This window comes from Theropithecus gelada, chromosome 14, assembly GCF_003255815.1.
Source record: "Theropithecus gelada isolate Dixy chromosome 14, Tgel_1.0, whole genome shotgun sequence".
NCBI lineage: Eukaryota > Metazoa > Chordata > Mammalia > Primates > Cercopithecidae > Theropithecus > Theropithecus gelada.
The window spans coordinates 70411721-70424684 of NC_037682.1; the positions used below are offsets into that span (position 1 = coordinate 70411721).

General features: G+C 40.0%; 1 protein-coding gene across 1 annotated transcript in view; it reads right to left on the reverse strand.

The window, feature by feature from the left end:
* Positions 1-6084: 6084 nt before the first annotated feature.
* The window catches only part of NARS2 (asparaginyl-tRNA synthetase 2, mitochondrial), a 146963-nt gene continuing 140083 nt past the window's right edge, over positions 6085-12964 (reverse strand). Inside the window, exons 13-14 of the mRNA XM_025358164.1 lie at positions 11480-11506; positions 6085-6928 (exon numbers count right to left, since the gene is read on the reverse strand). Coding sequence (XP_025213949.1) covers positions 6784-6928; positions 11480-11506 — 172 coding nt within the window. The 3' untranslated portion in view covers positions 6085-6783. The remainder of the gene's footprint in view (positions 6929-11479; positions 11507-12964) is intronic.

The following is a 12964-nucleotide window of genomic DNA, read 5'->3' on the forward strand; positions in this document are numbered from 1 at the left end:
CCAAAGTGGGAGGATTGCTTGAGCCCAGTTCAAGACCAGTCTGGGCAACATGGCAAAACCCTGTCTCTACAAAAAGTACAAAAATTAGCTGGGTGTGGTGGCTTGTGCCTGTGGTCCCAGCTACGTGGGAGGCTGAGGCAGGAGGATCACTTGAGCCTGGGAGGCTGAGGCTGCGGTGAGCTGTGATCACGCCATTGCACTCTAGCCTGGGCAAGAGACTGAGACCCTGTCTCAAAAAAAATTAAAAAAACAAAAAACCAAATAAAATATCTCTATTGAGTTCCTACTCAGTGAAGCTACAGTAGGTAAATTACTAGGAATTAGGAGAAACACAGAGGGGAACAGTTCATATATCATAGACAGGGGAAGGATTATCTTCTTTAAGGAGAGATTTTCAAAACTAGGTTCCTAGGAAAATGGCAAACCAGCAATTCTTGTTGAGCTAGTGTGTAGAGAAAGTTATGAGTCAAAGAATCACAGTTGTAGATGGCTCAGGTTCGGCAACATACAGTTGCACCTGTGTACGTGGGCACTAGTTGCAGAAAAAAAACCTTTGTTACACGGGCCCATCAAGTTTCTTTTTTTTTTTTTTTTTTTTTGAGACGGAGTCTCGCTCTGCCGCCCAGGCTGGAGTGCAGTGGCCAGATCTCGGCTCACTGCAAGCTCCGCCTCCCGGGTTTACGCCATTCTCCTGCCTCAGCCTCCCGAGTAGCGGGGACTACAGGCGCCCGCCACCTCGCCCGGCTAGTTTTTTGTATTTTTTAGTAGAGACGGGGTTTCACCGTGTCAGCCAGGATGGTCTCGATCTCCTGACCTCGTGATCCGCCCGTCTCGGCCTCCCAAAGTGCTGGGATTACAGGCTTGAGCCACCGCGCCCGGCCTCAAGTTTCTATTTTCAGATTATTACCTTGAAAAATCAAAGGTCTGTGCCTTCGAGGAAGATATTAATAATTCCTATCAAAGTTTCTTTCATCTATCTTTCTATCCACAATTCTAGGATGATGCTGAAAGGAAGGTGGCAAATGTGAGTATAAACTGATTAAAAATTTGAGGCACAATGAGCTTAAGTACATTGCTGGGTCTAGGATCCTTTATCCCATTTTCAGTGTTTCTCTTTACTCGAATGTATTTGAGATCAAGTATCATCTTCCTTCATTCTCCTGTTCCTTCTCCCTGGATAGAACAAGGTCAAGGTGTGTATTTTTCGACAAATTCAGTAAACTCTGGGGCTTAAGACGCATGATTCTTTGGTTATTAGAAGGTTTTGTTTTTTGGTTTCTCTAGAAGCTGAGGGCAGTGAATTTTATTTGTAGTCTTTCTCTCAGTATTAGGAACTTTTTTTGTTTGTTTGTTTTGTTTTTGAGATAGAGTCTTGCTCTGTCACCCAGGCTGGAGTGCAGTGGTGCGATCTCGGCTCACCCCAAGCTCCGCCTCCTGGGTTCATGTCATTCTCCTGCCTCAGCCTCCTGAGTAGCCGGGACTCCAGGCACCCACCACCACGCCTGGCTAATCTTTTTTTTGTATTTTTTGTAGAAACGGGGTTTCACTGTGTTATCCAGGATGGTCTTGATCTCCTGATCCGCCCGCCTCAGCCTCCCAAAAGGAACTTAGCATTTTTACAACAAACCAAATAAATTTCATGCCCAGTAAGATACAAAGGAACAAGGTCCACAATGTATTGTCTTGATAACTAAGAAGATACATGAAACATGTTTATGAACTGTAAAGCAATGCCCAAATAATAGTCATGTTATTAGTAACAATTATGAACAGTAAAGGTATAGCAGAAAATTTCTGAAGTCATGAGTTATGTTAATTCAATGACCAGTTGCCTGAATGACAGTTTAAAAACCACCTAAACTCCCAGTGGCTTCTTTATAAAGGTCGCCTGGAAACTATCCAGTGTGCTGATAATGGCTAGAAATTCACTGGACTCCATTTACGGTAATGCCGGGTCCAAACTGCACAATAGCTAACTGGAGCCTTAGTTGATCACAGGCCAATGTAGGGATCCTGGCAACAGCAGAATGTCCAAGTTCAGGGAGGGATGCTGACCATGACCTAAAATGATGCTTTCTTACGAAAGTCCTACTAAATCATTTCAAAACAGTGATTAAGGCTCCTTTCTGCCCTTTTTTTTTTTTTTTTTTTTTGAGATTGAGTCTCGCTCTGCTGCCCTGGCTGGAGTGCAATGGCGCGATCTCGGCTCACTGAAACCTCCGCCCAGGTTCCAGCGATTCTCCTGCCTCAACCTCCCAAGGAGCTGGGATTACAGGAGCCTGCCACACCTGGCTAATTTTTCTATTTTTAGTAGAGACGGGGTTTCACCGTGTCAGTCAGGCTGGTCTCGAACTCCTGACCTCAGGTGATCTGCCTGACTTGGCCTCCCAAAGTGCTGAGATTACAGGCGTGAGCAACTGTACCTGGCCCGCTTTCTGCCCTTTTCTTAATGCTTTTACTATTTTTTAATTCTGAAGATTAACTGGGAAGAAATTATAATCAGACATTACTCTCACCTGTTTCTTTTAATTATACATACTTTAGATTGCAGACTGAATACAAATATTAATCAGAAGCCAAAACATCCCACACATTACTTATCAATCAACCCAGGCCAATCTGTCTTTCAACTGTACATTTTTATGTTCTTGCCTCACCACTTACTAAAATAAACATAAGAATAAATAGCAATACAATCCAAATAAGCATCTCTCATCTATAATTATCTGAAGCAAAAGATTTAAAGATGGGTCGAGTTAATCCACCTCACCAAGTGCATCTTCAGTGCCTGTTCAGTCATGCTTCAATGTCTACATTCAATTTATAGAGAATATGAATATATAACATTGTAGAGGGAGGCTTCTGGCAGATCCAGTCTGACAAGAACAAAAGGTCAAACAGTTCTTTTGCTACTCTGTGACAGTTAAAGAGTCTCTGGGTTGGGTTAAAGGGTTGGAGAGTTATGTTTAGATCTGGAATGGATCACTCACACAATTAAGTTCTTGTCAGACCTAAAAACATGACAGCACAACTTTCCCCAGGCAAAAGGACAGCCAGATGGAAAGCAACTATTTTTCTCAACCTATCTCAAAATTTGAAATGAGAATAAATAATGGAAAAAACATTTCTAAGTTTCAGAATATACTTCTACTTGGGCTGCTGGGGTTATTATTTTCGGGTGACATTTGGAAATCGTGGGAAAACATAATCTGACTTTTTTCCTCATTGGAAACTGGTTACTCAAGTGAAAAACTAACCCTTTTATCACCTTTTAACTCAGAAACTGAGCACTAAAAGATATTACAGTTTAGACAGTACTCAACTATTGAATCCATATTTTTAGTCATTATACATTGACTTATACAACACTGCTTGCAATGTATAATTTAGATATTCATCTCTCAGCTGATGAGTAAACATTTTGAGTATTTTCCTGCTGATGCTGCCTGCAAGCAACAGTTCAGTTTTGGCATTTTCATCATCTTTGTCTGACATGAATTTTTGTTTCTGTTCAATTATTGGCAAAATAGAACTATTGCACCAAAGACAAATTATTAGGCTTGCTATAGGTGGCAAAGTATTTGGCTTCAACCAGATATTCATTGTGTGATAAACTATCAAGGAAAAGAATGTATAAAGTTTTGGAAATACACTGGTGAAAATGCTATCAAAAAGGCAAGATGCCTTGAGAAGGACCTTTCCTCCTTCCACATATACAGTATAGGAACACATTTAAGTCTATTGTTCAACTTTCAGCGATGTGACTTAGTTACACATTTTGGAGACCTAATATGTACTAAAACAGGGGACTACATATTGCCTAAAGGTTAGACTCTAAATCAATTATTAGTGACCAAGTCCAGCACAGGTTCACAGAAGATTAAGAGATAAAAGGATCCACAGAGCTTACCTACTTCAAAATGTGATAGTACTGTAGATGCAAAAACTGGAGGCCACATAGATTATTTTACTTGCCTAATGCTCTACAACTGAATTTATGGTAATGCTGGGTCCACAACCTGGGGTTTCTCTAACTCAGCAGTCTTTCCATCACTATTATTTTGTTAACCTCTGTCATGTTAACATTACAATTCTATCAGGTCCCTCAAAAATCATGGGAGGCATAATTCCTGACAGCCTTGGAAATTACAGTGCCTCCAGGTTCTGGGTCTGTAAATGTCCCTTGTTCCACTAAATTAATATGGTATCTACTAAGACCTGAATGCCAAATCAATACAGGCTGATGCTGCAAATATTTTAAAAATGTTTTCTGCATTTTATCTTCTAGGTCTAGGGTTAAATGTCACTTTTTCAGACATGCCTTTTCTAGCAAGCATATCTATGCTTTCCTGTTCTTCATGTAACTTTATAGCACATACTGTATTTTGAAATCAGTTATTTAATTATTATATATCTTCTCAAATATATTATTTAATTCCATGAAGGCAGGGTCATTTCTGTTTGGTTCACAACTGTTTATATAGCACCTACCACATAGTCTCGGCATATAAAAGAAGCTCAAATATTTGTTGAATAAACAAATGAATTTCTCTCTCTAATTATGGTTGAGGCAAGCCTTATGGAAGCCCTAATTATCCCTTTTAGTCTGTCCTAAACTTGATATCTAAGCCCAAGGGATTCAAGTTCCAGGGAAGTAGATTTTCCTGAGATTTTTAGCTCAGTAAAAGCTAGCAATTAGATTCAGAAATGGAATGAGCAGTTTTGTTGGACACTGATTTCTTTGTCAAAAAGAGACTGGAAAACCAAGCGCCCAGGTAAACAGAACCTCTCTGCATTAGGCAGAAGGTCAACTTTGCAAACTCTCAGGTGTCTTCCAACTCTTAAGGCTCTGGAATTTGTTTCTTTTCAGCTGTTTGATTTTAAATTAGGTTAAAGTATACATACAAACTTCATTAGGAAATAATCTAGGAGAACCCATCTAAATGAGACTTAGAAAACTGATTATTCAGGCATGCATGCCCATTTACAATTACTTGATACATGCGTATTCCACTGAGAATACAATTTGCTATAGGTCCTTATACATGTAACTCAATGAAGACAAAGACTAAAACAAGTTTTTTTTTTTTTTTTTTTTTTTTTTTTTTTTTTTGAGACGGAGTCTCGCTCTGTAGCCCAGGCTAGAGTGCAGTGGCCGGATCTCAGCTCACTGCAAGCTCCGCCTCCCGGGTTCACGCCATTCTCCGGCCTCAGCCTCCCGAGTAGCTGGGACTACAGGCGCCCGCCACCTCGCCCGGCTAGTTTTTTTTGTATTTCTTAGTAGAGACGGGGTTTCACCGTGTTAGCCAGGATGGTCTCGATCTCCTGACCTCGTGATCCACCCGTCTCGGCCTCCCAAAGTGCTGGGATTACAGGCTTGAGCCACCTCGCCCGGCCTTAAAACAAGTTTTTAAAAAGTTTATGTAGCATTTCAATTTTAAACATATGCATGTGTGTGTGCATGCGCATGCACACACACACACACACACACACACACACACGTATTATATCAACTCTGAAGAAAATGATGTTGAGTTCCTATACAGTATGCAGCTTGTCCAAAGTGCTAGAATTGTCAGGTTCCAAACTCCCCAATCAGTGCTCTTTTCACTCTCATAGACCGCACTACTTTTTTTTTTTTTTTTTTAGATGGAGTCTCCCTCTGTCGCCCAGGCTGGAGGGCAGTGGCACGTTGTTTGCTCACCGTAACATCGGCTCCCAGGTTCAAGTGATTCTCCTGCCTCAGCCTCCCGAGTAGCTGGGATGACAGGCACCTGCCACCACGCCTGGCTAATTTTGTATTTTTAGTAGAAATGGGGTTTCACCATGTTGTCCAGACTGGTCTGGAACTACTGACCTCAAGTGATCCACCCACCTCGCCCTCCCAAAGTGCTGGGATTACAGGTGTGAGCCACCATGCCCAGCTGACCACAGTACTTTTTAACTCTAGAATTACCCATCCTTTAGGCTCAGCCTAATTTCCATCCTCATCTTGGATTGAAAATACCTTTCTTCCAAATTTTACTGGGAAAGGACCAAATGAAATTAAAAAATACATAACTTTTTTTCCATAGGCGCCAATAAAAAAAAATCGATTTTATTAGAGAAATTATAAACATCAAATATAAACAAATTATAACACAACAGTGATTAAAGAGTTGAAATACTTAATGTAATATCTCAATAGCTTTTAAAATGGAAAAGCAACAGTTATTAAATCTGATTTCTTTCATCCAGTTCAATGAAAGGAGATTTCAATTCAGAATAGCTACTTCGTTAAATCAATTAAGACTTTAAGGAATATTTTTTTTCTGCAATGTTTAGGAAAGTACTGAAAATGAGATAAGGATTTATCACAAAGTATATGGCAAGGGAGAAAAGATCCAACATTATTTTATTTTGAGCTACTAGATGGTTCTCAAAAATTACACAGGGAGTGATTTAATGATTACAAAGTAAAATACATTATCTCATTCTGTTTTAGAGTTTAAAAGAAACTTTGAGACTATCTAATTCAATTTCTTCATTTCTTCTTAATTGAGGTAATGGATTTGAGAGTCCCCTTGCTATAAGTACCTCTTCTTGGGGGAGCTCATCCTTACATGAAATACCCTCAACTTTCTAAGAAAATCACAACCACTTATATTTTTTCTACGATATCTTATGGCACAACAATTACATGTTGAAATCTGCATTTCTAAAATCCAAACATGCATTCTACTGTCTGCACAATCCTGTGCAGTGCCTCTGCCATGGGGTGCTTTTCCTTAACCAATCTTCTAGCTATAAAAGGCATGAATGAGGAAACCTTGGGAAAGGGATAACATCTTTGATATTGTCAACACCCAAGATGCACTGCAGGTAGCGTTCAAATCCCATCCCAAAACCTCCATGTGGCACAGATCCAAATCGACGAAGGTCCAGATACCTGTTTTCAAAAACAGAAAATCATCATCTATATATATTGTATAAGACCAGATGTTAAGAGTAGAATTTTATGTTTCAAACATATTTTGCAATCATTTGTTATTATTTACCTCACTGCGATAGACCAGTCTTTCCCCTCCACAGACAGACAATGGAAAGGAAGAAGCTGAATAATCTATCCAAGGTTACCCAGAAAAATAGCAGTGGATCCTGTCAAGCAGTCATGGGCTTTGGTCACTCTTCCTTTTTAAGCTATTATATTTATGCGTTTATGACAGAAAACTTGCCTCAGGAGGCTATAGAAGATTTTCTATGGATTTACTAATTTTCTTGAAAATATTTGCCTTTTTTATTTCTTGGTATGTTAATAATGTTTTCTTTTCCTTCCCAAAATCATACTGTTTAATACACAGAGGAGAGTGCAGAGTTTTGCCTGTTACATTATGAAAAGATATCCTACAGATTAGACTATAAGCTACAACAGGGCAGAAACTGTGCTTCATTCAACGTTTTATCACTAGGGAATGCTCTAGAGTAGGTGTTAATTACATGAAGTTTTGTTTGAAGGTACAGAAATATATGCTTGAATGCTAGAGTGAGGAGAAACCTTTAATTCTCTGCCTCAGTCCTACAGAAGATGCCCAGAGTCATTTTGCTGACATGCTAGACAGCCTCTGAAACCCATCCATGCACATTCTTTTCTCACTAAAGACCACATGGCAAGACAACAGCACAGCCATGACTGAAACTCAGATTCTAACACACCAGCATTGGAAAAAGTTTTAGGAAGAAAAGAGAAAAAGGACAACTATAAATATTTTATTATGCCATTTGGTGGGGAAATTCTTAAGTTATATAATATTGACTAAAACAAGTTTATCGGCCGGGCACGGTGGCTCATGCCTGTAATCCCAGCACATTGGGAGGCCAAGGCGGGCAGATCACTAGCTCAGGAGTTCAAGGTCAGCATGGCCAACGTGGTGAAACCCCGTCTCCACTAAAAACACAAAAATTAGCCAAGTGTGGTGGCGCCCATATGTAATCCCAGCTACTCAGGAGGCTGAGGCAGGAGAATTGCTTGAACCCTGGAAGTGGAGGTTGCAGTGAGCAGAGATGGAGCCACTGCACTCCAGCCTCGGCGACAGAGTGAGACTCTGTCTCAGAAAAACCAAAAAACAGAAAACAAAAAAACCCAAACAAGTTTATATTTTCTTGAATGATTTGTAAAATCAGTTCTATAATAAGCCGTAAGCAACATAACTTGTAGCTACTTGGCTCTTCAATCATAAAGACTGTCCATCAACCTATTTCCCCACCATTAATAATAATGGCTACTTATACTGCTATTGTAAGGAGTTAAGTCTAAGTACTTATCTTTTTAAAAGAAAAGATTAATTCCAACCAGATGAGTTGTAATCAGGTAAGAGATCAACATTACAGGAATATCTAGCATAAAACTTCAGATTAGTAAAAACTGTAAGAAATAATGGGAGGCACATAGTCTTGAATAACTGGAATGTTCAGTTGCTAAATTAACTTTAAAGTTCACAAGGCATGGGGACAGAGTACACTTTGACTAAGTGATGAAATGAACAGCACACCAAACTACCTGTCATAAATGCCTGCAGGACCTGACATGGCTGCTAGAAACTCCAGCAAATTTTAGATGGGTCTAAATTTCTCATACACTGATATTAAAATACTGGCATGAACATCCGCAAACTGTATTCAGCAGAGGGGTTCAGTCTGTAGCATTTTTCTTGCTTTTGCTTTGATAGATGAAAAAATCCATTTCTAAGAAAAAAGTTTTCTAACGTATACATATTTGTTTGATTATTGTTAAATTGGTTCCAGGGTAGTGAGATTATGGAAGAGATGCTATGAAATTTGTGGAACTAGTTATATATTTAATTTGCATATGGCAGATAGAAATAGGAAGCGAGTAAATTCTTAGCCATCTGGGGTGGCTTCTCACCATATGGTGGAACACTAGCAGACATCACAGCTATGAAGATGTCTAAGGTCTCTTTTACCTTTAATACACTAAGATAAAAGGAAGCAAATTCAAGGAGATCTTACGGATTTGAAAACTTTAGTTGGGAAAAGAATGGTACTAAAATGATTAATAAAGACTTTCAAGGCTTAAACTTATTTAACCAATTTTTTTTTTTTTTTTTAAAGACAGAGTCTTCCTCTATTGCCCAGGCTGGGGTGCAGTTTGTATTTAGCTTGTTTTGTTTTGTTTTCTTTGAGACGGACTTTTGCTCTTGCTGCCCAGGCTGGAATGCAATGGTGCAATCTTGGCTTACTGAAACCTCCACCTCCCAGGTTCAAGAGTTTCTCCTGCCTGAGCCTCCCGAGTAGCTAGGAATACAGGCACCTGTCACCACGCCCAGCTAATTTTTGTATTTTTAGTAGAGATAGGGTTTTACCATGTTGGTCAGGCTGGTCTCGAACTCCTGACCTCAAGTGATCCACCTGCCTAGGCCTCCCAAAGTGCTGGGATTACAGCTGTGAGCCACTGTGTGTTTAGCTTTTTTTTTTTTTTTGAGACGGAGTCTCGCCCTGTCGCCCAGGCTGGAGTGCAGTGGCCGGATCTCAGCTCACTGCAAGCTCCGCCTCCCTGGTTTAGCCATTCTCCTGCCTCAGCTTCCTGAGTAGCTGGGACTACAGGCGCCCGCCACTTCGCCCAGCTAGTTTTTTGTATTTTTTAGTAGAGATGGGGTTTTACCATGTTAGCCAGGATGGTCTCGATCTCCTGACCTCGTGATCCGCCCGTCTTGGCCTCCCAAAGTGCTGGGATTACAGGCTTGAGCCACCGCACCCGGCGTGTTTAGCTTTTTTTAAGGCTAGTTTTTACAAACTATAACATGCGTAAGCTTGCTCAATCATCAGGCTTATCTACCTAACAGCAAGACCCAGAACAAAGAAAGAAAGGGGGTAGGAAACCAGCATTTACTAAGCTTCCACTATATGTAGATACTTAACCTGTATTGTTTCATCTACACAATAACTCTGTGAAAGAGATAGTATCATTCCATTTTACAGCCAAAAAACCAAGACTCAGAGAGATTAAGTATACGTAAGGTCATTACTGGTTAATACAAGGCATTCAAAGGCCATCACCTGAAGCCAATTTTAGATTTTTTTCATCTCTGAAACCTATCTCCTTCCAAACCAAAAGGCAAGGGTATAGGTAACTTGCCCCCTCCTCTTCCTGAGGACAGCAAAAGGATGAATAATATTGTTGATATTATTATACCAAGATCCTGAAGGAGTGCTAATATAGAAATATAAATAAAAATTTATATATATTGAAAAGTACTTGAAGAAAAAGTCTTCATAAGGAAAACCAAAACAACTTTGAGGAAGTGAATGTATGAGTACAGACACGTGGTCTTCCCTAAGCAGCTCAGATTTCTATAGTTTGTGGAGACATTAGGGATCACTTAGCTCAAGTCTCTAATTTCACACAAAAAGAAATTGCAGCATAATGGTAAAGAGGAAAGGATTTTAAAAAAATTCATCAATTTATTTTTTGAGATGGAGTCCCGCTCTGTCACCCAGGTTGGAGCGCAGTGGCACGATCTTGGCTCATTATAACCTCTGCCTCCCGGGTTCAAGCAATTCTCCTGCCTCAGCCTCCCGAATAGGTGGGATTACAGGCATGCGCCACCATGCCCTGCTAGTATTTGTATTTTTAGTAGAGACAGGGTTTCACCATGTTGGCCAGGCTTGTCTGGAACTCCTGACCTCAAGTGATCCACCGACCCTGGCCTCCCAAAGTGTTGGGATTACAGGCGTGAGCCACCACGCCCAGCCGAGCCAAGGATTTTGATTCAGAGAGACCAAGTCCCATCTCCATCCCTCAAACTGTGTGATCTTAGCTAAATTAGTTAACATCTCTGGGCCTCAAGCCTAGGGGGTAATAAGAAGGGGGTTAATAATAGTACCTAATTCACAGGGTGATAGGATGATTATATGAGATAATATACATAATTTTTTTTTTTTTTTTTTGAGACAAAGTCTCGCTCCTGTCCCCCAGGCTGGAGTGCAATTGCGTGATCTCGGCTCACTGCAACCTCCGTCTCCCAGGTTCAATCGATTCTCCTGCCTCAGCCTCCCAAGTAGCTGGGATTACAGGTGCCTGCCACCATGCCTGGCTAATTTTTGTATTTTCAGTAGAAACAGGGTTTCACCATGTTGACCAGGCTGGTCTCGAACTCCTGACTTCAGGTGATCCACCCGTCTTGGCCTCCCAAACTGCTGGGATTATAGGCGTGAGCCACCAAGCCCGGCCAATATACATAAAATTTTTAACATAATTATCTGACACACAATAAGTAGTAAGGAAATGAGAGCTATTATTACTATTTTTCAAGAACCCAAAAGAAGTAAGTAATCTTCTGAGCCCCCAACCCCTTCCCTGACCTAAGAACAGTTAAGCTCACTGTTTTTCACTCTTTCACCAGGTCTTGGGGATACAAGTAAAAACGCTTCTAGGCAATAGACAAGCAGCTAGAGTAAGAATTATTAGGGGCCACATTCTTACCATTGGTAGACTTCTGTAAGTCCTGATCTGTTAAAGGAAAATAAAATTCTTTCAGGGAATGGCAGTAAGATAAATATTAACCACTAAACATTTATTCTGGGTGTGTATAAAGACCTCTTTATAAAGAAGTAGATGACAAAGCCTCTGCTCTCAAGTAATACTCAATATAGTTGAGGAGCTGAAACTATACAGTAAGTTAACCAACAGCACAAAATGTTATCAAATAAATGGTTTAGACAATAAATGTTATAGAAAGAAAATATGATCCAGAGTCCAAAGGAAGGGATTCACCTGAGATGAGTTTATTATCCTGTGACATAAGAAAAGCACTACTTTTAGGCAGGGTGCAGTGGCTCCTGCCTGTAATCCCAGCACTTTGGGAGGCCAAGGTGGGAGGATCACTTGAGATCAGGAGATCCAGACCAGCCTGGTCAACATGGTGAAACCCCATCTCTACTAGAAATACAAAAATTAGCTGGGTGTGGTGGTGCATGCCTGTAGTCCCAGCTACCTGGGAAGCTGAGGTAGAAGGATTGCTTGAACCTAGGAGGCAGAAGTTGCAGTGAACCAAAATCATGCCACTGCACGCCAGTCTGGACAACAGAGTGAGACTCCATCTCAAAAAAAAAAAAAAAAAAAAAAAAGAAGAGAAAAGAAAAAAAAAAGAAAAGCACTATTATTACTAGTTAAGGTTGTTGGGAGGCACACACAGACGAGGGACACATAGACAAAACTTTCGTTCTTCAACATTAAAACAATAATATAGATTCTGAGGCTGCCTTTATAATATAGTTGCAAATTGATTCTTGTTTGAGAACTATTAATAAAACTTAAAATTCTTAGTGCTAATTGAAATTCAACTCAGCCCTTTAAAAACGTGTTTTGGACTACAGTGATCTAATATGACCACGAATATGAAAAATTCAAATACACAAAAATACAGAAAACATGAAGAGCAGCCACAGACAAATCCCTGAAATAGGGAATCATATATATCCACTTCATTAAGAAAGATACATGTGGCTATTATCAGGTATTAGGTAAACATTTAATGTTATGAGGAAAGGTTTCCTGGAGGAAGGAAGCAAGCAAAGAAAACAGACCAATTAATCTTTCAACAGATGAGGTTTCTTGCCATGTGTGATTTGTATTGTGCTTTTTAAAAAACATAGAGAATACTCAGATTCTTTCCAACTAGAGTCTGACTTTCAGTTCCACAGCTTTCTCAGGACTTTTTTAACACTGTAATAGTAGTAAGGAGTTAGTCATCTAACGAATACAGAGTCTTCCTCAAACCTATGTATCCCCTTTCTTTTGGATCCTAACCCAGTAGAGCAGTCCAGATGAGTGGGGTAACAAAACTAAGTTACTCAAGATTTTTACATATAGGTTGGGACCTTGACAAAGCATCAACTTTTAAAACATTTTCCCCATTAGGAAAAGAAGGCCTCACAAATGGCTAATGGAGTATTTTCAAACAATTAT